Source organism: Astatotilapia calliptera, chromosome 3 (genome assembly GCF_964374335.1).
Source record: "Astatotilapia calliptera chromosome 3, fAstCal68.1, whole genome shotgun sequence".
In the NCBI taxonomy this organism is placed as follows: domain Eukaryota; kingdom Metazoa; phylum Chordata; class Actinopteri; order Cichliformes; family Cichlidae; genus Astatotilapia; species Astatotilapia calliptera.
Window position 1 is genome coordinate 32,491,577 of NC_137424.1, and position 26,897 is coordinate 32,518,473.

The window sequence follows — 26,897 nt, forward strand, 5'->3', positions numbered from 1 at the left end:
CAATTCACTGTTGAAACAATATTTAACTGTGCTTTTACGCTCAACGCTACTGACAGCAGCGTTTGTGAATGCAAGTTGAATGGAAGTTAATTTCATTGCTATTCTGTGACTGTTGCCTCGCGAGTTTGCATTGCTCTGGCTGTGTTGTGCATTTAATACAATTGCGTGCTAACAAATGCTTTCGCTCGCCAGCTTACTGGCTAAATAACCCTTCCGGACGTTCTGCCTGTAAAAGCATCGCGGCGTGCAGTACACTCCAGTGTCCAGGCTGGTAAATAGGGGTGTGTTTGCCCTGCTACAGCATTGGTTAGGCGCTTGTCAATGTCCAGTCACGTGGTGTCACACTGACGGCCATGTTTCCGAAACACAAACAACAAGAAGAGCAGCGACTGGGAGCCAGCAGACACATACTGATACGCAGAAGCGACCGTTGGTGGAGAGGGGAAAAAAAATAATAAATAAAATACAGAGCACGACTTTCTGAAAGTACTATTCTGTCGAATGAATACGTTTACAGTGTTTAAAGAGACCAATGCATTCGATAAATTGGCTGTAGACACGCCGTGCAGACAAGCAGTCTGGTAGCTATAAACAGTGAAGGTAAGCCATGGTTCCTCTTTGCTGCCTGTCTTTTAGCTAGCTGGCTAACGGGAGCTAACATGCTAATAGCTTCTGCAGCTCGAACGGGTCGGTGTTATCTGTCATGAAAAAAAAAAACATTTTCACTGAGTTGTTTAAGAGCTAAAATTCTGTTTCTGCTGTTGTTTGTTTTGTTTACAACGCATTAGTACCGACAGCGGAGTGGCGCTGGTGGTCGTCCGCACATTAGCGGAGCAGGCCGGGGACTCAGATCCCAATACTCCGCCCCCTTTGCCGACATATCTGGTGTCATTTGAACCTACAAGCCAAGGCCTTTACGATCAGTGCATACCTTGTGCTAAGTTACGAAGCAAGCTAGCTAGCAACTGCTCATATGCAATAGAAATATGATATCGAGGCCAGTGAGGTTGTAACTAGGGCTTTATTGCACTTTGCCCACAAATCAGTTCGCTCTAATTGGCTTGAGAGGCGAGCAGGGTACGCGCTAGCGTAGCTCGCCACAACTGTCGGTAGCTAACGTCAACTCCGACTGTTCTGTTTAAATGTTAGCCACATTTAGCACCATCGGTATAGTTAATTTAGTCAGAGTTGCAAGTTTGCTTGCACTTGTATCACTTTGAGCCACTGGTACCGCTCCCTTTTACTCAAAGTGGAATCTTTATCCCGCCACGTTTTGGAGTGCATGAGTTTTGCTAATATTCATACGCACAAGAAATCCCATATTCCGACCTTGCATTATTTATTTATTATAATTTTTAAGCAAAGTTGATACAGGGTATTAAACGAAGTTAAAAAAAAAAGTCTGTTGGACGGCGCATAAAAGTAAAGAAAAATTTGCCATATCTGCTAGGAGCTTAAAGAGCAATAAAGTGTCATTTTATTCGGTGAGGTTTTCTCTGTGAAATTATTTTCTTTCTGGATTTCCCTTAAGCCATAACTGATCTGGCCATTATAACTGGAGCCTGGTATTACAGGTGTTTTTATTGTGCTGCTTTTAAATTGACAATTGGTACACCTGCTAAGTACACCTGTTTAAAGTACAGTACTCATGTAAAAAAAAAAAAAAAAGTACTTTGCGTTCTGATCAGGAGCCTGACAAACACAAACTGGGAACTGTGTGACTGGAATGGTTTGAATCCTGTTTTAAAGGGCATGTTTCAATTTTCCTGTTCACACATGACAGTTCATTAGGTCCTACTGTCTTTTAAATTCATGTAGAAGTTTATATGCTTTTGGTTTACAAATGCATAAAATGGTCTTTTCCCCCAATAATTCAGAAGAGAAATTTAAATTAAGATTTTATATTTGCTGTATATTGGAATGTAAACTGGACCTGCTCAGTATCTTCCATTTGTCTTAAACATGTCTGTATTGCAGTGTTAATAGTTTAATGTGGACTGCTCTTAAATCTGCTTACTCGGTAATTATTAAATTCTCCTTTTTACATTTTTCTGTTTTCTGTCTTTAAAATCTTTACCAGTTGCAGTGATTATGCACTGAGTAGTTCCATCAATTTGTATTGCCTTCTAAAATGATAATGAATGTAATAACTAATGTAAATAAGGCAATCATATCTACTGGCAATGTAGCAGATTTCTTATAGGTACAAAAGTTCAATTAAGACCTCGATTTTCCTACTTTTTTTTTCCTTTTCTTTTTTTTTAAACCAAGAAAACAGGGATATGTGAGCAGTGGGACTTTTTTTTAAAAACTGAACTTTAGTAATACAATAGGAGGATGTACTGTGCAGTTGCTAGGAAATTGCATTCATTTGTAGGTTGAGTGGGTTAGCGGTCTTTAAACAGGTGAGCAGATTAATTAATTGGTTTTGGACATTTGCTTTAAAATAACAAAGGCCAGCATCCTAGCTGCTAGGATTTCCTGGAGAGAGGTTTAGGTGAAAAGTTTAAAAAAAAGTTTCTGTCTGTATTTGAGATGCTCTGATTAAAAGGGCAGCAACTACATTGTTAGTGGGGGTGTCCAGTTGAGTCTCAAAATTATATCCAAAGAAAATTTGCAGTAATTATATTTTACAGAAACAATACTGAATGTTGAAAAATGCAGGCAGCAGTAGGGCTGGGCGATATGGCCTAAAATTCATATTGCGATATAATTTGAAGCATGTGTGGTAACGATATATATCGCGATATATTCTTTTCTTCTGTATAACGTATTTTCCACACTATAAGGCACACTTAAAATCCTTTAATTTTCTCAAAAATCGAGAGTGTGCCTTATGTATGAATTCTGGTTGTGCTTACTGACCTCGAACCGATTTGGGCGAGCAAAAATCTGTTAAAAAATGTTTTAGTTCAACTTTGGTAAGCCGCACTGCTTGATGGATTGTCAGAGCATTCCGGTGCCGTAGTGAGGAGCTTCGCGGAGTAATCTGGGTCCAAAACTCCGTCCTCTTTAGGTCCCAAAGTCAAACGAACACTAAGAGTTAAAAACGGTCTAAATTCTTTCATCTTTAATTAAATCATCAGCATTGCTGCTTTATCGGGTGTAACAATTAAGTTTAGCATCCATGAAAACAGAATTTATTAAATTTAACGGAGTTACAAGTTAACAGGAATTTAGCTCGCTAGTTTACACCTAAACATTTCATACCATGTTCTGACAGAGATCTTTGAAACTAATTAAAACGTACAGCTCTGCTACCACTTCCAACATAAATGAAGACAGAAAAATAAACAGCAGTGGCGTTTGCAGGGTTACTGAAGTTGGACTACCTGGTATGTAACGTTATGCTACGTGATTGCTAGCGACACAGCTATGTTAGCATAACATTAGCACAGTGAAGCTGGAGGATGAACGCCAACTTTTTTTCCACTCGATAAAAGTTAACGTGAGAGATTCTGGTGGTTTGGGACAAATGCAATCGCATAGCAGGATGCTGTACACGGGCCAAACTTCAGTCAGGAGAACAACTGAGATTATTCATCCACAATACGAGGTTAGTTATTAATATACTGCAACAACATGGGACTAGAACAGCTGCGAGAGAATTCAACATTAATGAATCAATGTTACGGAAGTGGAGGAAGCGCAGTTTTTGGCTTTCCCCATATTTCAAAAGTGCTTCATCTCTTTGCTATGACTGTCGCCCGCCATAATTTGCAGATGATAATGGTTTTAGCCGGTGCGATGCTTTCAACCAAAACAGGCGCAGCTTGATGACATCATCAACATGCGCTATCGCGATAGAGCGATATAGTCAAAATCTCTATCGTTGGCCAAATTTATATCGTTTCTGTCGTATATCGTTTATATCGCCCACTCCTAGGCAGCAGCATTTATAAGTGTAACTAAATGAAGTGCATTTTCCATCCTTATTTTCTGGTGAGCTGTCACTGATGGCACGTGTACTAATTTGAATTGTGAGTCTAATGAAACAACATGCGGCAGCGTTTATAGTTAAATGTTAGTGACACAGTTAGCCCAGGTAGTGTTTTCCCTGGAAGTTTTAAGCAATAGTGTGAATAAGTGCGTAACACTTTAGTTTAGCAGTAAATAAAGTTAAAGAAGCTGCACAATATTGTCACATTAAAAAAAAAGCAGTATTTTTTCCCTGGTATTTTCTATCTAAGGCTGAGCTTTTTAAACAGGTGCTTAAGTCTCTTTTTTCATGTAACTGCATCAGTAATTGCCTAATTTCCATCCACTTTGTTCTTCTTTTTCATAACAAGTGCAGCTAACCATGCTAGGTTGAGTCATTTGTAGCCTGGTTGTAGTTGGCGGTGTTTTTTGTTCTTTTTCTTCAAGTCATGAAAAGTTTGTTTCCACCTTTGGCAGGAGCAGTTTTCTTGCATATTTTTTTTAGCATAGTGCTTTGTTGGAGGTTGTTTAAGTAGCTCAGTCTTTAGTTAAATAGTCGTTGGAGAATGACATGTGACTCTTGCTCTCAGACATGTCTGGGCCTTGTCTTGTTGTAGTGCACACTAGGGATTGTAAATGCATGCCTTACTATAGCAATGATATTGCACTGTGGCGGTTTTATAAGATGTGAAAATATTTTATACCAATATTATCGTGAAGGATGGCACAGCCCCAACTGTAAGAATAATAAAACCTACAGCTTCTCTGAACCAGTGTGTGTCATTGGCTAACATTATCAACAGAAGAGCTTCTTGGCTCTGTTGCAACAGGGTTCATCTAAAAAAAGGAAAAACAAAAAAGGGAGAGGAAAAATTGGCTTCAAACCATCGTAGCCAACATCATTTTATCTTCTTTTTTAAAATTTATTTATCTATTTATTTTCACATAGATTGTCAGTTGTTGGGAATCTTTTGTTTCAGTTTAAATAAATCAAACTGTAATAAGCCTGAGTAAAGTTTTCTTCTCTTCATGCTTTCCTCATGTGCAGTATTTACTACCAACATAACTAAGCGTGTAGCAAAACAGCGCATTAGAGGGCAGAGAAAGTAGCATCCGTGCAAATGCAAGATGACAAAGCTAATTTAAAACGAAACCGATTGAAACAGCAATGTCTATTTTCTCTAGTTTGCTAGCACCATGTAGCCAATCTCTGTAAAGTGCGTAGGTAACCTTGCAAGTGTCGGTTATATGCAATGATGGCCATTTAATAAAATGTTGTGAAAACTTGTGAACTTAACCTTTTTTGTTCAGCGTCTGTGGTGAGGGAATATTGAAGGAAAGTAGTCACCAAGATGGGAAGAAGCTGGAAAATATGGCTTGTGTTTAGTCATCAGTGTGCGAACCTAAGTGGTGTTCATGTTAAAGGGGCAATATATGTATGTATGTGTATGTGAGCATTTGCTGCTGAAGTTTAGTTGCCTGGATATTGCTTTAGTTGCCATGACATTTTGAGGAATCATCCCCAGCCAGCTGCATGGTTTAGGAAGCATCTGGTTCACAACATGACTGAAATAGACTCGGTGTATTTCAGGATGGAAAATCTCCTGTGAGCAGCAGAAATGTTGGAGTATGACTGAGTGCTATACTAGAAATAGTTTTCATTTATTCAGTGAAGGAATACCATAGCACTTTCCCCTCAACTCAGAGTGCTGCAACACATTGATCAAATTGGGTATCTGTTGGTGAGTCCCAGGCACGCTGCGTAAATGGTATGTCGAGTCTTTGCGGAGAAAATCAAATTATGGTTCCTTCACTCACTTACAACAGAGGTGGACTGCCAAGCGGTGAAAAAGCATCTCAAGAGCAGCAGCTAATTTATGAAGTGTTTACTTCTTCCCATTTTTCTTTGAAATTTTATATTTCTCTCATTCTGTCTCTGTTTAACACTATTTTGTTTTCTTTTTTTTTTTTCCAGTGGTGCAAAGGGAGGAGGTCAGGAAATAAAGGAGTTACCTAGAAGGTCTCCGTCAGTCCACATTTCAGTTGGAGCGAGAGAAAACGGCACAGAGGGAGTGAGAGAAAGGAGAAGAGGAGTGCGAGTCGCGTCTGCTCTTGGCAGCTGTTCCAGCAGCCTATTTCATTGTTTTTTCGGCTGTTATTTTGTTCCTGCGTTACGTCTTTTGATCAATCAGTTCATATTTTTAACGTTAATGTGAGATATAACTGCTGTAAAAAAACAAAAAGGAAATCGCAAACAAAAAAAAAGAAGACATTATTAGCAAGAGTGTTTTATTTTGTTCCATTGTTAATTTCTAAGGTTCTTTTCGTTTCTTTTTTATGTTAACAACCTTTTTTGGCTGTGAGTAGCAGGAGCTTCCATTCTCCAAACTTATCATTGAAAGCCCTTCCTTAGTTAGGACCTGATAACCTGGTATTCCTCAAGCACCTGAAACTGGCAGCTATTCTCTTTGTGTGTTTGGGGAGCTCTGTGACCACAGCTTAAGCACCACTCAGCCTTCTAGTCACCTAAGCCTAACTAAAGCCAGCCAGCTCGAGCCTGGTCCAGCCCAGTCCAGCCTGCTCCGATTATCTGGACAGGGTAAGGAACCGTTTTCTTTTGTTAACCCTCCTTTTCAAAGTTGCATTTTATTCGTCACAAAAAAGAAAAAACACAAAGAAATCTGGATACTTTTTTCCTCCTTAGATACTCAGTTCTGTGTGGACGTGAGGAATATGACTGCTGAGACTCTTAACTTCGGCCCAGAATGGTAATATTTGTATTTTATTTTATATTTTATTATTTATATATTTTCAATTTTTTTTATAAAGAAATATTTCCCAGAGGAACCAAGTGCTTATTTTGTGTTTGTTTTTATTTGTGGGGGAAAATTAAAAGCGGATGAGTTATGCTGAGTGCCATTCTGTTTTTTTATTTTTAAGGAAACTTTGGACATAATGAAATGTGCAGATTTAAGCAACCTCCAAATGACCTTCTTGAATGTGGCCGTTAAATCGCAATGGCAATTTGCTTAAGTCTTAACGTCCTGTGTCAATTGGACTCGTTCCCCTGAAAATGACACTAGGAAAAGATCAGGGGTTAGTGAAGTTGGTTAGGTTATAAGCTGCTGTTCGATCAAATTCAGCTCAACCAAAACGGTTCAGTGTCCGTACCAAAAACCATGAAAACAAAGGCCCAAAATGGAAGCGATGACCTGAAATACTTAGATTTTTTTTAAATGGTCTCTCATTAAAGTAGAGCTGATGTCTTTTGGTTTATGAGTTTTTGTTGGACAAAATGAGTTGTGTGAAGGTGGCACCAGCATTACCTGAGAAAATCATCGTAAGAGTAAACCGGTATGAAAACGGCTGTTAGAGATGCTGTTAAGTAACCTTAGCTGTGCAGATGGCATAAGCAGCCTTCATTCTTCAGTTGGCTTCAGGGTGTTGACCTATCCTTTGTGTTTGGATTGGCAATGTGACCAAGAAATGAACACTTAAATTGAAATATAAACATTTGTAATGTCATACCTTGGTTGGATCTTTCTGCAGTTTGAATATAGGCGGCCAAGTTACCACATAAGACAATATGTTGTAACAGGAGAGAGCATGCAGTTCGTTTACAAGTGTGAATGAATCATGCACGTGTAAACTTTAGTTCTCCCCTGAAGGCCTTATTTTCTGTTTGATCAAACTTCAGTTGGATAATACAGACTTTGTTGTGGCTTTAGTCACCATGTTAGCAGGTAAGCTAATGGTTACCATTAGGTGAAATTACATGGTATGCCCAAAGCACATCAGCTACCTGGCTAAGCCTAGCTTCGCTACTCACTTTTCATAAGTGAAATGTTGTCTGAAGTCAGTTCTGTTGTCCTTCTCTGGAATGTGTGTTTGAGCTTTTGTGGACTCGGTACTACTCTTGGCTAGTGTTGCTCACTGTTGGCGCTGGGAGTAGAAGAGAGCGACACTAATGGTAGACACTAAGAATCAAGCACAATATTCTCGGATTCTTACAATAAATTCTCGGTCAGTCTTCACATAGAAATCATTACACAGGTTCTTAAAGGCAACAAATAGTACAGAGGAAGGTCTCAGTTTTAAATTCCGTTACAGTCTGTTAACACATGGGGAAAAAAAAGACGTTGCTGAAGACGTTTAAACTTGATATGAAAGTGCTTTTAAAAATGAGTCTTGCTTGCAGGCGCCCTGCCGTGGTTAGTCATTTCAGTGGTAACAAAGTGTCGGTTTTGTCACTGCTCTCTCCTGTCCATCTCTCTTTCCTTCTGCTGTTTCTGTAGCTCAGTGAATGTTTGTGCAGCGATTAATGGGGGGGCGTAGTCTGCAGTTTGGTAGCTCTCCATCTCTAACGGCCCGTGACTGCTGTGTGCATTCTTGGTGCAGTGCCAGTCTCACAGAATATTTCTGCCTTTACACATCTGCAGCTGCTTTGCTCTCAGTGGCTCTCGTAGCTCACTTTCATCCTCGTACCCTTTTTAATATAGTTACAGAGCGGCCGGTTCATGTGCTCGCCACATACAGCTGCCTGACCAGCATGTTTACACGTCTTTAAAGGCCAGTTAACCTTACGAAATTATTTAGACCATTCGAGCTTTAGTTGGCAGCGCAGCCTGCAACTATGTTAGTCATTGTGGTCAAATTCAAAGTAAAATATTCGGCCATGCTTTTAGGTTGGTGTAGTTTCTCTTACTCCAATCTTTGTAAGACTCTCAAAGGATTATTCATGTAGAGATTTAAGTGTGTAGAGGATATTTGAATCCTTGTTAGGGAGGAAAGCTCATGTTTTGCTGCAGGTAAATGCAGGTGGGTACATATGATGCACAAATATTTCTTAGTAACCCACCCACTGGCTTGCTTCCTGAGCGCTTCTCTTATTATGCATATTAGTTGCTGCTCCACTTATTTTTTATCCTCTTTGATTTGCTACATGCTACCAACTGGGCTTTCATGAAGCTTCCCTTTACCTTTCTACCCCCCACACCCGCCTCTCCATCTCTGAGCTGCATATGGTTTTGATGTGGAGCTGAGAGTCACTGACACACTCTGTAGAGGCATGTGAAAGGAGCCATTGTTAAACAGCAGGCCTTGGAAGTTGGCCAGCTAGTAATAGCTTTTTAAAATGAAATCTTGAGATTGGAAAGCTAATATATCGTCAGCATTGAGCCAAGTGTGTTCAGGGGGAGCTGTGTGGGAGGAATTTGTTACAGAACATTTACTAAAAAATTTCCTGCTGCAAGATGGATGCTATTAGTTATTTTTCTTCAATTGAGATTAAAAGGAATTGTGTCAAGGTTACACAATTGCTCTGATTTTCGTGTGTGCGTGCGTTCAGAGCCAACTGGGGAATTTGCACCAAGTTATTTATAAAGCTTGTTTTTTACATTACATGTCAGAGATTGTTATTAGCTTGGGGGGAAAAGTAGAGCAAATACACAGCTTTGAAAGCTTTAGCATGCAGTTGCAAAACACCTATTTGTTGTACTGGACAGTCGCTTTAATTCCTGTTGTTGAAAGTAAAGTACTTTATCCTATGTCTTTTACTCACAGGCTCCGTGCACTGTCCAGTGGGGGGAGTGTGACGTCTCCCCCTCCTTCCCCCGCCATGCCAAAGTACAAGCTGGCCGAGTACCGCTACGGCCGAGAGGAGATGTTAGCACTTTATGTCAAAGACAACAAGGTTGGTTAATAGTTTACTCATTCTCTATTTATTACAGTCTATACCAATGTGAAACACTGAATCCCATTCACATGGGGCAAAAATGATGTAAGCTTACAGTCACCTGTTGACACAAGGAGATGGATATCAGCTAAAGCAGCGGTCCCCAACCTTTTTTGCGCCACGGACCGGTTTATGCCCGACAATATTTTCACGGACCGGCCTTTAAGGTGTCGCGGAAAAATACAACAAAATAAAACTAGTACCGCTACTGAAACAAAGAAGAGTTATTCATAACACACGTGAAAAGACCCAGGAAAACCGAGTTAATGATAAAAACAATAACAAAATAACGCTGAAAACCGATTAAAAACCCTGAAAATCACACCTGAGCCACAACTCTCGCGGCCCGGAACCAAACCGGTCCGAGGCCCGGTTTATGAGATGCCGGGCTTGGAGTACATTGACAAAAACCCTGCCTTTAATATCTGTCTATAAGCACAGAACACCGAACTGCAGTTCACCCCTGTTTGTGAGGGGCAGTCAATCAGAAGTAATTGTCTTAGAGAAGAAGAGAAGAGAGGATGGCCTTACAGGAAAACTGCTTCTTTCAGACAGAATAACCCGACGGGCTGAAAATAAGGCTTACTCTGAATTGCGACTCATACAAAGCAGCATAAATAGTGTAGAACAATAGGACTTCTCTAAAGTGGTGTATAAGTCTGTATCCTTAAACATATGAACATGTTTGAAGTCAGAGTTCAAGTTTTTAAGAGGTGGTTTTGTCCTCTTGTTGTTGCTTTTAGGTCCCAGAGGACATGCAGGATAAGGAGTTTGCTGCTATTCTGCAAGAAGAGCCCATGCAGCCACTGGCACTGGTGCCTCTCACTGAGGAGGAGCAGGTCTGCACCAGCCACACTCTCACAAATGCATATCTGCAAATGTTAAACTGTTTGAGCCCTATCTTGTGGTATCTCACCCTCATACAGATTCAGTTGACAGATGTGCCTGTGAGCTCACATTCCTCACATTCCTCTCTCCTTTTTTTTTTTTTGGCTCGTTCAACTCACTCTGCAGAGGAACTTCTCCATGTCTGTGAACAGTGTGGCAGTGCTGAGGCTCATGGGAAAAGGAGTGGGTGGTGCGGCCCCAGCTGGAGTGGTCCGTGGACGAGGAGCCACACGGGGTGGTCGAGGTAACGGCAGGGAAAAAAAGTTGGATGAGGGACACAGGCAATAAAGTATAGCCCCGATTGAGCCTGTTCACAATCAGTTGTGCTGCAGAGTCCAACAACAACAACAGAAGGGCTGCTTAAAGCCCTCGGCTCAAACTACAATGGCTGCTGCCCAGCTAAAGTAAAACAGTTTATTTAAGGCAACTACTAAAGTGTTTATTTCCTTCTTTCTTCCACCATCTTGGTGCAACACACTTCCTCTTGGCCTGTTTAAAATAGTCCTCCTTTTGTCCAGCCGCAGCCTAAAAGCACGGGGCTTACGCGCTTACCTTGTCAACACATGCCAATGTAAACACATGCACAGTTCAGCCCAGCAAAGGAAACCACAAAAGAAGAATGATGTTCGATGGTGTGTTGATGTGTGCACCTGCCTGCAGGATGAAGCTACTTAACCACACATGCCTTGTTCTAATGTGTATAAACAGGCCGAGGCCGTGGTGAAGGTGGATTCTACCAAAGAAGTATTGAAGATGCCGAGGTGGGTTTCGGTCGCAGCGTCCGAGAGATTCACCGCAGCCAGAGCTGGGACGACCGGTAAGGATAAACTGCGCACGGCACCTGCACTGTCCTTAAATTGTTGGTAAGGTCATGCAAATAATGACTCCAAGTGCTCTGTTGCACAACAGAAGCCTGTTTTATCATTACTCAGAGCAGCTGTCAAGCAGTGCAGCCTAGTCTGTAATCCTTTCAGGTATTTTTTGTATTTCTTTCAGTTTTCCTTCCAAGATCTGGATAAGCTGTGCAAATGTATTGTCTCCAGTGTGAGGTGTTGGTTGCACACACTGCTCTTGGGTTAAAAACTGGCCCATGTTTTCTTCTGCTAACTGGTCTAATTTTCCCTTCATTTCCCTCCTTTTCTCAGGGGTGAGCGTCGATTTGAGAAGCCGCTGCGGCGGGAGGTGGGACGTCCTGGCTTTGAAGAAACTGGAGGTCCCGTGGGTCCGGTGAGGAAAGAGTACACAAGGGCTGACAGTGATAACTGGCGCACCCTACGGGAGGAGCAGGAGGAAGACGAAGGGGAGCCGGGCAGTAACTGGAGACTTGCTGGATCCCGTAGGGATGGTATGATAAACACAAACGTTTTTTTTATTGTCATAAACTCTGCTTTGTTTATTCCTCTTTCTGCTGTCAACACAAGCTAAGACTTGGATCAAATTTTTAATGTTCCTTTGACATAAACCTTTTGTCCTAACTCATTAGTGTGGAAGCTACACTTTGGTATAGCCTCATTAAAATCACTAAGATGGAGCATCACTGAGATTTGTATTACTCATCATTCCACTGTTATATTACTGTGTTTTTAAGCCTATGTTAACAATGTGTGTGTCAACTTTAGCTTAAAGGACATTGTACTGGCATCTAGTGGTCAGTGATGGGAAAACCAAGCAGCTGGGTTTAGGTTAAACTAAAGCTTCCTGAGTTTCTGCAGACTCAGCAGTTGGCTTCAATGAATCATGATCTTTCCAAACCAGATATCTTGAAAATGAAACTCCAGATTGAGTTAAAACAGGAAAATAAATTTCTGAGTGTAGCTCAGGTCAGTTTTGAAGCTAATAACTTTCCATTTGTTTACCAGATGGTGGTCCTCGCTCAGCGGGCTGGCGGGACCACAGTGGTCCAGGAGAAGGTCGGAGGAGGAAGTTTGATTTCGACTTCCGGGACTCTGACGGGCACGGTGGCGGGCGTCGGCGCGCAGGCAGCGATGGTCTAGAGGACGATAGGGACGGCCTGCCTGAGTGGTGTACAGATGAGGAGGATGGGGAGATGGGCACTTTTGACTCGTCTGGAGCGTTCATGCCTATGAAGGTACTCAGAATGATGTTTCTGTTACTGTTATGATATTGTTTTAATATTTATTTGTTGGGATTGCTTCACTTTTTTTGGTCTGTATCTTGTATCAGAAGAGTGGCAAGGAGACAATCCTGGAGGAGTTTGAGTTTAAGGGGATTGAGGAAGAGGAAGAGGAGGGAGACAGCCTTGCTGATATGGAGAGGAACAGCGCTGAAGGAGACAAAGACAAGGGTGAGGCGAGACCGGATGTCTTTATTTGATCTTACATTTACATGTTGTCTTCTATCTTTTACCTTCACTGATCATAGTCAATGGAGGATTCATTACTTTTTTTCCCCTTCCTTTCTTCCACTCCTGGCCTCACAGAGATTAAAGAAGCCATCTTTATTGTTGGAGATGGTGAGACAAAGCCAGCATCTCCTTCGTCTTCTCCAACAGCTCACTGTCCCCCTCCATCGCTGGAGTCCCAACCCAGCAGTGCTAATCAAGTGGTGGATAATGCCCAGCTGAGCAACAGCCAGTCTGTGAAGGCCAGCAGCACGTCTGGTGAAAGTAGGTCATGTTCCACATACCTCTGTGTTAGTGTGCCAACAGGACAAAACGGCAATATTATCTTTTTTAAAAAATTTGTTTTAGGCAATTTCATTAATGTGTTAAACTCTTATAAGAAAAAAAAGAACATGTTAACTGTCTATATCAAATATACATGCTTCTGCATTTCAGTAATTATTAGACTGTTTGATTTTGTATAAATCCGGAATAAAGTTATTTAGGCAACTTTTTATTGTGCAATGATTTAAATTTAAAAAAGGCTTCTAAAGTGAGAGATCCTGAACCTTTGGTTTCATGACCTCAGCCCTTTCAGTCTCAGGTCGGCGTGTTTGAGCAAGGAAATTCAGCCATGTTGATATTTTGGTTTGAAATAGAATATGTTTGCCTCAGTCATTTGATACTTTGTTTACTGAACCGGCTGCTGGATGTGACACAGAGCCAGTAGGCGGCTCTACCGCTCACATCAAACAACACCAAACGCTAAACTATAAATAGAAACACTAAAAATAGGGCCCATTGTTTTACTCGTTTCTTCTTTTTCTTTTCATGTGCGTATGTCAGATGCAGCTCCATTAGGGGGCTCCAAGGCCCAGCTGAGTCCCAGCGGCGCAGCCACCTCCTCCAGCCTGCCTCCTCCACCCCCTTCATCTGCTGCTCCTCTACTCCCGCCATCTGGAGGAGACGCTGAGGACGACGAAGGCATGAAACACCTGCAGCAGGTAGGAGCAGCAAGAGGAACATTTCAGACAAATTATGTAATCATGTCTAATCAAACTACATTTCACAGCCTTCAGGTGAGGGATGAAACTGGTGATTATTTTGCTGCTGAATATTCAAAACCAGAACTGCACTTTTCTTTTTTTGTCTTTTGATAAAACTCACTGCTTTGAATAAAAACGCGATGGTTAGGGGGGAGGCTGCAAATATAGAGCAGTTCATTTGATGCTGATTGATGTGCCGGAAACTGAAAAGGACGTCTGCATGTCTGTTCTGTGCTCTTCTATATATTGTTTATATTTTCACATATGTTACTTTAAACAAGCATCACTAACATAACCTTGTCTGACTAGGTCTAAAACCTGCTGAGCTTTGTTTTAGCTGGTATCAGTGCATTCAAAGTTGTGAGTCTTAGCTGTACTATTAGCATCGCCACCTTTTCATCCTACGGGTGAGCCTGCTACACCAACTCTTGTCGACTAGATAATAAATGTTTGTTTATATTTGTGTAGGAGGCAGAGAAGATGGTGGCATCACTGCAGGATACTTCTTTGGAGGAGGAGTGCTTCACCCAGGCTCTGCAGCAGCAGGAGAGCAGGAACACGGCAGCTGCTCTGCCGCTAACTCACGAGGCTGCCATGAAGTGGTTCTATAAGGACCCCCAGGGAGAGATCCAGGGTACTCCTATTCTCCTGATGATACTTTCTAAAAACATGAATAAAAACTGTTAATTTCTTGAGGTGAGATGAAGCTAGTCCGACACCTAAGGTCAGTTTCTGCATTGCAAACTCTCCTCTGTCCTGCCCACCAACCAGGTCCATTCACCACGGTGGAGATGTGTGAGTGGTTTCAGGCTGGCTACTTCACCATGACCCTGCTGGTGAAGCGGGGCTGTGATGAAGGTTTCCAACCCCTGGGGGATGTCATCAAGATGTGGGGCCGCGTGCCCTTTGCCCCGGGTCCCTCCCCGCCGCCCCTGCTGGTGAGACAGCTACCACCAACGCAGCGCCCGCAGCCCAACCGGGGGCCCGCCGGGACTGTGAGTCAGAGCTCAGCCACCCGAGAGGATGGGGAGGGGAGGATGCAAATGAGAGGGCACATTTCTAGACAGGTTATGGTGGCAGGAATTGTAATTTTAAATTCTCACCTCTTAATGTCACACAGTTGATTTAATGAATTTTCTATTGCATGCTGACTTGGATAAATGTGTGTAAATGTAGCTGAAATATTACCAGAAGCAAGTCTGTTCTAGATGCAGTAATTTGCTATTGTAATTTTGAGTCTGACTTTTCCTTTGTGTTGACATTATATCTTTCCCCTTCATCAGGGAAACCTGGACCAGGAGCGCCTGAAAAAGCAACAGGAGCTTGCAGCAGCAGCTCTTTATCAACAGCTCCAACAGCAGCAGCAGCTATTCCAGCTCATGAACAGGTGGGTGGAGGCTTCGCCCTAAATTTGTTGGAGTTCATTCCGGTCCTAGTTTGAACTTTGGAGGACATGTTTAGTTTCAAAGTAAACGTACACGTCGGGTGTTGCTTTATGTCCCAGGTGCAGTGAGCAGAGTATGATGCCTTCGATGAACAGATCGATGTCAGTGCCAGATACAGGGTCCATGTGGGACATGCATACCTCAGCTTCACAGCCGTCAGGTACAGTGTGGACTGCTGCTGTTTGGTTTGTGCACACACAGGCAGGCACAGTTAAAACACACAAACTGTAGCTGCTGCCGCTAATATGATCCTTTTTCATTTTCATGTAGGTGGTGAAGCCAGTCTTTGGGACATAACAATGAATCCTTCTACTCAGGGTCCAACTCTCGAACAGCTTCAGAAGGTGAGGGCTGTTGAATAGTAATATCAGACTGTGAGTCCATTGAGTCATACCAGCGTCAGATCCAAATATTCATTCAGAATTACTGATGACGCATTTCCTTTAGCTCCAGCAGGAGAGGCGAGACGCTGAACTCAGGGCGAAGCGTGAGGAAGAGGAGCAGCGTAAGCGAAGGGAGGAGAAGAGAAGGCAACAGGAGGAGCAGAAAAGGAGGGAGGAGGAGGAGATCTTCAGACGCAAGCAGGTGGAGAAATTTTGCATTCATTTTATCCCATGTGTTGCCTTGGGGTTGTTAAATATGTTACTGGCTTTGTTCATTAAAGCAAAAATATTCCGAGCTGCTTTTTGATTTAGTTTTCATAATGTTTGATATTTTATTTGCTTTGCTGAGCGGCACTAAATGCTGTTTTCCTCTAAGAAACGAGAACCACAGCTATAGCCTGATCTGTCATATGTTCCCGCAGTGTCGTCAGCAGCAGGAACTGATCATGAAATTGCTGCAGCAGACCCCCCAGCAGCAAGGACCGGGGGCAGGCAGCTCTAGTTGGAGTGGGGCTTCCTCTTCTGGGCTTTCTAAGGCAGGAAAGCCCCAGGCTCTGGCTTTGCTGGAAATACAGCAGGAGACTGAGAGACTCCTGAAGCAGCAGCAGAGAGCCCAGCAGCAGAGAGACCGCGTGAGTTCACCATTCAGGTCTACAGCAATGATAATGTTAGCATGTAGCAGGAATTTGCATGTTTAAAATAAAAACGTACATATTGTTGGTCATTTATGGAGCCTGATTTTTATCCGTTTGCAGCACTCTGGTTTGTCGATGGGGAGCTCCTCCATGGGAGGGCAGTGGGTGGATGGCGTCGGTATGTGGGGAGGGCCGGGTAGTCTGGAGAGTAAGAGCAGTAGTGGAGGGTCTTCGGGCAGCATGGGCATGTGGGACGAGGCTGTGAAGAACCAGACCGGCCTGCGTGGGAACAGCAACAACAACATGGGCCTTAAGAACAGCCGCAGCAGCCCATCACTCAGGTGAGCATGTCTGGGCAACTCAGCTGATGTGGATTGTTGGATTGCCCAGTTATAAAGCACTGCTTGCAGGAAAAAGTGGATTTCTTTTAGTTGATGATAGTAATGATATAATTTGCCTGGGTGTCCTCCACAGTGATCAGTACATGATCCGTCGTAAGCGCACCGAGGAGGAGGAGAAGCTGCTGAAGCTGCTGCAGGGCATGAAGCCTCAGGACGGCTTCACCACCTGGTGTGAACAGATGCTGCACGCTCTCAACACCTCTGCCAACAACTCCTCCTCCTCTGTGGATGGTAGGCGGTTCAACTTTATCACATTTAGCAATCTAAAGGGTGTTTAGAGTTTACCCTCAGCTTACAGACATCAATAGCTGATGTCTGTGTAAATTACAGCAACACTTCTGTGTCACTAATCATTCACGTTGTGTGTTTATCAAGTTGCCACAATTGTGGCATACCTGAAGGAGGTGGAGTCTCCCTATGCAGTGCTGGATTTCATCCGGTCCTACCTAGGGGACACAGTGGAAGCCAAAGAGTTCGCCAAACAGTTTCTGGAGCGACGTGCCAAACAGAAAGCCAACCAACAGAGACAGCAGCAACAGGTAGGTTGAAAGGGCATCAGTCCAAAATGTCACCTGCTCGGTAAACAACATCAGTGTAATTTAAAGAAAAGAAAAACATTGCTGAAATGTTCTCTTTATAGAACACAGAAAGCCTGCCCATTAAAGCCTTTAATTTATAGTATGACGAGTGGCTAATTGTTCATTTTTATTGTGAATAGACACAGACTGTGTTCAGTAGTTTGCATTTTCAGTCGGAAACTGATGGTTTTCTCAGGTGGGAATCGATGGTACATTCTAGTCTGTACAAGTGTTTGATGTAGTGTTCAATTTCTGTGAGTTAACTTGGAAACCTAGGGGATTCATAGGCTGTATAAAATATATGGTTGGAGCCGCTGTGACATTTTTTTTTTATTTGACCAACACTGAGTTGTTTTTCAGTGCCAGCTTGAGACACTTAAACCTCACTGCCATCATTCACAACCAAGAACAGAAAAACTGCCTGAAACTGAATGTTTAGAGCAGTCTGAAGTCAAAGCTCAGGGATCACTTGTACATACTTGTGTGTGCGTGTGTGTGTGTGCGTGTGTGTGTGTGTGTGCTAATTAAAAAGAAAGACAAGATGATAGTTTATTGAATTTAAATGAAATTTGCAGATTGTTTCGGTGAAGTTTAATAAACTCCTTGCTATCTAAAATATAACGGGACACCGGAGTAAATTCTCCAGCATCTCACACTTCTGATAATCAGCTGTCTGCCTGACATTTATTCAGCTGTGTAAAAACTATAACTTTAATCTCAGCCAAACAGATTTACTCAGGAACAAATAAAATACTGAAAAAAGCCAAACAACAACATTTTTAAGTTATCTAAGTGACTTATATATCATGTTTAACCTGAGTAGTGAAAGACAGCGGTGGGTTTGAAAACGATTTGCCGGGGGGTCCGGTATTCTCACGGCTCTAGTGAGCCTAGCCCCCGGCTAGCTATCGAGCTGGTGGGTAAAAGACGTCTCCGACAACATCGGAGCGCTTTTGAAAATATGTGGTGTCCTGATAAACTGAGCAGATATTTGAGGTTTACACAGCTACATTCTCGCCTGAAAATATGTTAAACGTTTATTTTGTGACCCAGAAAGAATAATAAGAGTAATATTAAAACTAACTAGCTGCCGCCATTGTTGGAAACTAAGCTGGGCCGCTTCTTCTTCTTCGGGGTTTAACGGCAGCTGGCATCCTTGTACATGCAGTGCTGCCATCTTCTGTTTCAGTCCGTTATTACACTCTTAAATCCTGCTACTTATTCCTGCGTCTTTTGGGATCTTACAAAGCTTCAAACGACGCATCGACTATTAAATTAGTCGTCGACGATTTTGATAGTCGACGTAATATATAAAAGCATGACGCGTCCTCTTTAAGACATTATGGACGTGGTTTCACACACAAACCTTCTGTGGTTAGCTGGATTGAAATTGTAGGAAGTGAATATTTTGGATGAAGGTCAGGCTTTGCACATATGTGTTTAAAAGTATTATTAACAGGCTGAGAGTGGCTTTAATTCCTCCTCTTCTCTTTGTGTCCTAGTTATCAAAGGAAGTGGCTGGATTGAACATGAACTTCCCTCTGCAGGTAAATGCAGACATGCCTCTAAGCCATACACGCAGGATTGTTATTAACACAGCATCAATGAGTGCTCTCCTTTACTACAACTATAACTTCACTACAGCATTAAAGACTTTTTATAGACAGTGAAAACTTTAATTTCTTTATGAGGAGTCTCCTGGATTGAAACTCGAAAAGAAAACGGAAACATCAAAGGGTCACGTCCAACCTGGCACTGTTACGATCGTGATCATTTTTGCTTTGTGTTTTTTAGGATTCAATGCGAGGTATGAATCCCAACACTCTGCAGTCCATGTTTCAGGCCAACCACATGGGCAAGGCTGGTCTCTATGATAACCAGGGAGGAAAGATGAAGAAGAAACAGCCCATGATGCTGCACTCTGACCCCAGCATCTTAGGTACGCGACCTCAAGAGCTTTTAAGGTTTTTCCTTTGAACTTCTTCACCACGTACATGGACAGCTTTACCAAAAAGTGTTTTTCTTTGGTTTTAATGTTGTTTAGTTTCCTTCTGTCCAGTTTTTTTTTTGTTTCACTAGGTTTCTAGAGTGTATTTAGTACTGTTGGTGTTTGTTATAGTTCCCAGTATATGTTCATATTGCCAGTTTTTTTTTTTTGTTTGTTTTTTACACAGCTTAGTTTGAGTTAGTTTTCGATCCTTTTCAAGCCTTCGTTTTTATTCACACCCACCTTCAGCTTTTAGTTCAGAGCCCAGATCAAGTACATGAGTTACTCACTAGAGGAAATGCTTAGCATGGAAACGCAAAGTGGAAAATGTAGTCATTTGTGCAGTAGGATTATGTGTGAAGTGAAACCAGGTTGTTTCCACTGTATAACACTGATCTGCTTAAATGACCTACCGAGAGTAGAGATGCAATAATAAATCAGCTAGCTACCAATGCTCCGTCTCAGGGAGCGTTCAGAGTCCAACTTGTTGATATGTAAAACAGTATAAACACAGCTTATTCACTCTTCTCTGACACAGTGTAATTTGCAGTGGGCCCTTCCTTATAATGCTAACACTGCAGCTGTTTATTCGCTTTCCGAAAACCTTTTCAGACAAAATCCGAATCGGCAAAGAAACCAAAAAGAAGCCAAGACCTCTTCTTATGATATCGTTTTCTTTATTCCCTCCTGTCAGTGTTTAAGCCAGCCTTTAACCCCTTGTGCCATCCTTCTCTAATCTTGGTGTACTCTCTCCCCTCTCTTCCCTGTGCCCTCTCCTACCTGCAGGGTACTCATTCCACAACACGGGCGAGTGTATGAGCCTGAATGAGATGGAGATGGTGGAGGATTACTGATGTGACGCAGCGCAGCAGCAATAGCTACCTGAGGCCTTCTGTCTTTTAATCAGACAAACCTGATGACGAATGTGCACTGCTGGGGGAACCGAACTGGGGGTTGTGGGGTACAAAGGGGGGCAAGCATGGTGGTGAGGGGGAGGTGTGGAGTGGAGGCGCCCAGTTCTGCGCCTCCCACTCGTTCTTTCCCTCTGGATAGAAAAAATAAAAAGGGCTCCCTGCTGCACCAGTTGATCACTAGAGCAGGGGAGAGGGGGGGTGAGGCGCGGTGAGGTTAAAAGGATGATGGGTATCCTCTGGCACTCAAAAGATTAAGCACCTTATACTGAACTAATGCACTTTATTGAGATGGGATTTGAATAGTTTTTCTTTTTGTTCGTGTGTGTGTATGCGTGCGTGTTCAGAATCAGTGCGCATACGGTGTGTGTACGTGCACATTATCGGCGTGTGCAGCAGAACTGGAAGGCGGCGGTGAAAACAGCGAGCAGGGCCGAGCGGGCGGGACGTTAGGTTTTCAAATTCAGGGGGACCTTTAGTTGAAACCTTATCAGAGAGCAAATCCTTTCTCAAAAGACAAACACTGTTGATATTTCTCTTGTTTAGCATTTTTTTTTTTTTTTTTGGTTCTGTTTTTTACGTTTATATAAAAAAGTAAAGCTATTGAAAAATGGATTATAAAAAAAACTTGAAGATTTGCACTTGCCTAAAAAAACGAAATAAGAAAAACGACAAAAAAAAGAAAACAAATGGGGTTAGTTAGAAGTGAATATTTTTGTGAATGTGTATGAGCGACTGGGAGTGGCTGATGTGTGGCGGCTGAGTTGTGTCAGTAATATACAGTCTGCACAAGTTTTTTGTCTTTTGTTGCTTACCAAGATGTATGAAACATAAGAGGCCATTTTTGTCTTTTCTGTTTGGATAGTCATTTTGTATTCATGTTTAGAGTGAGTGTGTGTGTGTGTGTGTGTGTGTGTGTGTGTGTGTGTGTGTGTGTGTGTGTGTGTATGTATGTGGTCCTTTCCAGACAAGGACGTGTGTGTTTTATGGGTGTGACTGAATGCTCGTGTGTGTGTGTGTGTGTGTTTATGAGAGAGAGAGAGAGGGCAATTGCACAACACATCCTTTCTCTCACCAGCTCTTCATCCCCTGATAGAAAACCAGAAATGCATATATTTGTAAATGTTAGCTTTGCTCTCATCACATGACGACCACCACTAGTTTATTTCCCTGAGCTTCTCCCCATGGGGAGCCGTCTCTAGACCTGAAAGGGACTAAGCAGACGTGGCGAATCATGAGGGACATTACTGTGTGCGCATGCGAGTGAGATTTTCAGTGTGCGTGTTTAGAGTACATGTTCATTTACTGTTCATAGAAATGAGTTAAAACTACAGGTACTCATTTTTCTTGTTGTTGTTTTCTTGTATGTGTATGAATGCACATTTGTGCCTAAGAACTTGGATAGGGTGCATGGCCATCGAGACATTAACTCTTTTTTGAGAGCGAGTGTGGTGCGTGTCAGTGCTCAGCACAGTGTATGTAAAGTATGTACGTTGGTATGGTAAATATTTCTAGTTGAGTCTAGGGGTGATCCATCGGAAGGCTTAGTCCAGCGTGTTTTTCCTGGGGGTGTGATCACGTTGCCTTTTGTCAGCTCTCGAACTTGTGAATGAAAGGTGTCGAGTTTCTGACTCTGAAATACAGAAAACCACAAAAAAACAATTAAAAAAAATACAGCATCTTAATGTGCAAGTGCACAGAGCGGTGCATGAAATGTTAGCATATTGTGTTACATATTCGTTGTTGCAATTTGATAATGACGAGTTTTCTTTTTTAAATGAAAAATATATATAAATATATACATTATATACAAAGTTTAAAAAGTATTTGGACTAAGATGAGCACTTGGGGCTGCTATTTTTGTTGTGTGTTTTTAATTTTCTTTTCCTTTTTTTTTTTTTAATTTTTTGCCATGTGAAGTGTGTATTATTTTTCTTTTCTTAAGAAAATATTGAATGTATTCCAAAAAAAAAAATGACAAGAAACCCGTGCTGATACAAGATTTTGTTTTTGTTCCTCAGAAGATTTCAAAAATGGAAACAAAACCGAAAAAAGCTTCAAAGAGTTGAGCGGGGTCTTTTTTTTTTTTCTTTCTTTTTTTTCATTTACACAGTGGAGGAGAGAGACAAACTCGAGATGGATACAGTTGAACACACTGCCTCTACAATCCTGGTCGTACAAATGGTGACTAAAGAAAGGACTCTTTCTATTCCATACTGGAGCTTTGGTTGTTTACAAGCCACATGGATATCTGTGGGTGCAGTTTTATTCTTTTGTTTTATCTTTTTTTGTTCCCACATGAGACGGGTGGGGTTTGCAAGTGCGCTTCTGCCATAAGGACATTGAGTGGTGTGGTGGCGTTTTTGTTTATTTTGGTTCGTTGTTTTTGAGGAAGAGTGGCAGGCATCACAACAACATGGACAGGATCCTCTAACTAGATCTGTGTCGTGGGTCCTGAGACTTGATCAGCCGCGGAGCGGAGGTAGAAAAATCAAGGATGGGGCTGTGTTTTGTGGAGAACCGAGTGCAGGGCTGCAAACCCTGGAGGGGGAACTTGAGAGGACGGTATGAGCGCATCCGCTCGGTGCTCTCGTCTTCACCTCGGCCCTTGAAAGCACTCGCACCCTGCCCTCACCGACTCACCTATGCACTTTTGTTCATTCAAGCTGTGAGGTACAATTTTGGGGATGGGAGCACAATTACAACAGGAGGATTGCTACGACTTTGACAAAGTCACTGAAAAAGAAATTCCCAAACTGAAATAAGAGACTCGAGAAGCTCGTCTTCTCCCACCTCCTGTACATAACCATATTTTTGTATTACCTTTCAGAGTAGAAAGAAAAAAATGCAAAATGGATGAAGGAAAATTCATTGATTATATGGAGTGAATGTTCTTCAAGAAAACCAATCTTTTTTTGTTTTTTAAATCTAGTTTGAGATGGGACTCGCTGAGAGTTTAGTTTGCCAGTAGCCCTGAAGTAATCGGGGAAGGAACGTAAAACCACATGGACTGAGGTGGTGGCCATGCTGCAGTGGCTCCAAGACTGACTGATAGCTACTTATCAAAATGGATGTTGCAGTGGCTACAAAGAGCCCACCAAGAGTGTTTGATCAACACGCACAGTAAAGAGATGGACACTGATGACAGCCTCAAGAGCTGCAGAGTGACTACCGGAGGACAAGTGCTTGGCATTGGTAAGATGTTCTTCCAGGATTTTAATTGTTTTTATCCTTTTTGTTTTTGTTTAATGCTTTTCTACAGTGTTAATTTTCACAGTAAATTTAGTCTGTTGACTAAAACTTTTAATTTTAGTCATAATTTAGTTGCCTAAATTCTATTAGTTGACTAAATATAGTAAATCTAAAATCGATTTGACCAAAATCTAGAATTTGTCGTGTTTTTACTGGTGAGCGGCGCTCCACACGTTTTGCAAAACCTCTTATTTTCCTTGACGTGTGAACTGTGTACATGTGTCTTCTCTTCCTCTCAAGCCTCAAAATTGTTGCTTTTTCATGAGAAACAAGGATGGGAGTTGTGTCGTTTCCCGCCACCTCAAAAACAAAACAAAAGAACTTACTGTTTCCGGGGAAGATCAAATTTGTGCGTCTAACCTCACTGCACGAGGAGATTACTCAATTTAATGAATTGATTCAGATTGGATCTAGTCTCTCCAGAATATCTTCATCTTGTTATTTGCTGATGGAAGTATCCATACATTTTCATTTAGTTGACTTGTTTCCATCAGCAGGAAAAAGGTTGCTGACAAACTATGACAAAAATTATTGGTCAATGAAGCTTTCGTAAAGTTACAGGTTGCTTTCCGCACCTTCATGGATTTGTTAAATTAATTGATAATTAACTATGGCAAGTTAAAATTGTGGTAGATGATCATCGTAAGGCTGTAATAAAACTAGATGTAGCGGCCAGAATAAAAAGTGAAGCCAGTGTAGCGTTGCCGTAACTCGCATTCTCTCGCTAACGTCCAGCAGAGGGCGTTTGGAAGGCTACAAGAAAACGAAGCTTTAGTGTGACCTTATTTAAAGTTCTTCCTGGTGAAAGACTTTGTGGTCTTGTGGGCATTTCAAGTCTTGCTGAAACTTTATGTTCATTTAACAAATTTTGTTGCCGGTTAGCATGAAAAAGTGGGGTAGCCTGTGAGTCTATGCCCTGGTGTCTCAATAAGCACTGACCCTTGTTCATCACAAAAACACCACAGTGGAAATATTCAGCTCAAAGCTTCACAACAGAACTTTTAACAGTTGCCACTTCCATCATTTATATACAGTCCTGTCCTCTGTTAATGCCTGTGTCCAAGTTTTGCTGATTATGTCTTGCACTCTTTCTATGTGTTTTCACAGGAGTCTGGCTGTGCTTTATTTGCTGCCCTCTGCAAGGAGGATCTTATCTACAGCCAACCCATGAACCAGTGAACCCTAAACCTGTCCTTTTGAACTTAGACCCTAAGAAACTTTTTTTGACCTCAGTGTGGGCAGGCCAATGGCATTATACGTTGGACAGATGAAGTTGCAGGTTTATCAACTCTTCATCCCCTTTTTGCTGGAAGTGTTCGGTTAAGGATTTAATCCCACACTCCATCTAAGAAGAGGATACAAAGGCTTGCGTTGCCCAGAAGTTCATCATCCACCTCAGCCGGAAAACTCTCGGATGGTGGTCTTAAAGGTCTTCTAGCCATTGGGACCGATGAGCCGCTGTCCTGCCCAGATGTCAGAGACAGTGTGCTGGGATGAGTTTTGGTGGACGTGGCCGGATTACATCTCAGCCATCGCAAAAGGCTGCTGCTGTGGAACTGGATGAACTGAAAGAATTGTACAAGGAAAAAAAGGACTTTTGAAAACAAAACACAAAACTATCATATGTCACATAAATTCTCAAGTCCAAAGGAGCAGGCAGACACACTACATGCACACACTCAGCTAAAGTTACATTGGCTCTCCTCTGGAACAATGTCTACACACACATGCACACACACACACACACACACACACCAGAGATACACAATATCAAACGACACAAAGACACACAAGCATCAACGCCCAGCAGCATAAACGCTGAGCTTTGTAAATAATGTAAAAGTTAGTGTTTTTGAGTTTTCTCCATAATGGCTTTTGCTTTATTTCTTTGTTCAACATGCCTTAAATTGTATAGTTCAGTCTGAAATGGCTTAATGAAAACGTTCTCAGTTTAAGTTGGAAACCACCTCGTTAACTGTACTCTAAAGAGCGTTTTAACAAGACGTCTGTTCGCTGACAGACTTGTCCTGTATAAAAGTGTAAATGTGATCTACTTTAAAGATACTAGTTAACTAAAGAATAGAGCAATGAGGGCTTTTTGGTTGATCTAATTTTACTGGTGGTTGGATTTTTGTTGCCCTTTTTTTTTTCGTTTTGATCCAAATAAAGTGTGGATTCGTTGAGATTTCCTATTTAGATTACTGCTGAAGGTGCAGGCTTGACAAAGGGCTGAAGTCTGTGCTGCCTGGAGCTGGGCTTACTGGGTGATATGCAGAGGTTCATCTCAGAGCACGTGCTTGTTGCTGTGTCGTATCTGTTGTTGGATACAGTCCTCGGCAAAACTGAACCAGAATGGCAGGTCGTCCTCAAATTGATTTGTTTTCTTTACACTCCAGGGGAATAAAATGTTTTAGGAGTTGGATCTTTTTACAGTTTTGACATAGTGATTCACACTTGTCTTATGAGTGCTTGTAAGAACAGGCATGCATGATGGTTTGTAGTATTTGTGGGGTTTGACACTAAAATCTGTGTATCTAATAGTGCTGCTGACCATCAGTGATGGCACTGAATCGATACGGAAGCGACCAGGCTGTGGTGTGTCTGAAATCTGAAAGGTCTTCTCGGACCACGTCTTTACTCTGTATGTCTCATTAAATTTAAGAGATTCGTGTTTTTAGTCATTCTATAGTTTGTTTGTTTTTTCCTTCTTTATAACCAAACATATGCAGTTTTTTATCCAAATGGAAACTGATGTTTATTGAATACCGTCAGTTTAGACTTGTTAAAAGTTTCTGATCAACTGTGGGTGTGGTGTGCAGTTGTCTTCTATAGGTAAGTGAAGTAGCCACAGTTGGCATTGGTATGTCATAACTGTTGAATTGATATTGAATTATTACTTTAAATGTTATCACATTTTTTAAAAAGCTTATACTGTGATGGATGAATCATCAGTCTATTTTACTGCACTACAAAAGCTTTTATGATCAGAGAAACCACAGTATTGTGTCTAAAGACCCTGGTTGATGAGCAGCTTGACCCGCCTGCTTCAGGATAGAAGCTATAGATGGAAAGATTACCTGGTTCAGTTTTGCTGGTTACTGTAACACCGACTGTAATGATGGACTCATGGTTATACCCCAGTCAGCCCATCTCCTTCACTTAATATGTCGTTGAATGTTGTTAAAATAACAGCATACATGTAATGAAAATGTTTTGGAAAAGAACAACTGAAAAGAAGTGTAAATAGTTTGGCTTTTGTTTGAAGAACAAAATAAATACTAAATAAATAGCATTTAGCTGTGACCGACTCTGTGTGTGTTCTTTGGTTATCTATGAAGTTTGAGTAAAAAACCAAGAAGACATCTTGTTATGAATCAC

At 41.8% G+C, this 26,897-nt stretch overlaps 1 protein-coding gene across 4 annotated transcripts; it reads left to right on the forward strand.

Moving 5' to 3' along the window:
* Positions 1–237: 237 nt before the first annotated feature.
* On the forward strand, positions 238–26,822 carry gigyf1a (GRB10 interacting GYF protein 1a). Of its 4 annotated transcripts, none has more exons than XM_026161633.2 (26): positions 238–600; positions 5,894–6,517; positions 6,623–6,686; positions 9,481–9,610; positions 10,396–10,491; positions 10,667–10,784; positions 11,249–11,357; positions 11,686–11,885; positions 12,400–12,629; positions 12,725–12,845; positions 12,981–13,166; positions 13,728–13,885; positions 14,396–14,561; positions 14,699–14,922; positions 15,211–15,314; positions 15,432–15,532; positions 15,643–15,716; positions 15,820–15,957; positions 16,178–16,387; positions 16,511–16,731; positions 16,865–17,022; positions 17,167–17,330; positions 18,872–18,916; positions 19,164–19,308; positions 20,143–23,462; positions 24,627–26,822. In XM_026161633.2, exons 3-25 carry the CDS (start codon positions 6,652–6,654, stop codon positions 20,208–20,210), a joined length of 3,201 nt encoding a protein of 1,066 aa, XP_026017418.1. In that variant the 5' UTR covers positions 238–600; positions 5,894–6,517; positions 6,623–6,651; the 3' UTR covers positions 20,211–23,462; positions 24,627–26,822. The 4 variants fall into 4 exon arrangements, with proteins under 4 accessions (XP_026017418.1, XP_026017419.1, XP_080155986.1 ...); XM_026161634.2 differs by having other exon boundaries at positions 15,438–15,532; XM_080299860.1 differs by having other exon boundaries at positions 14,699–14,865.
* Positions 26,823–26,897: the final 75 nt, after the last annotated feature.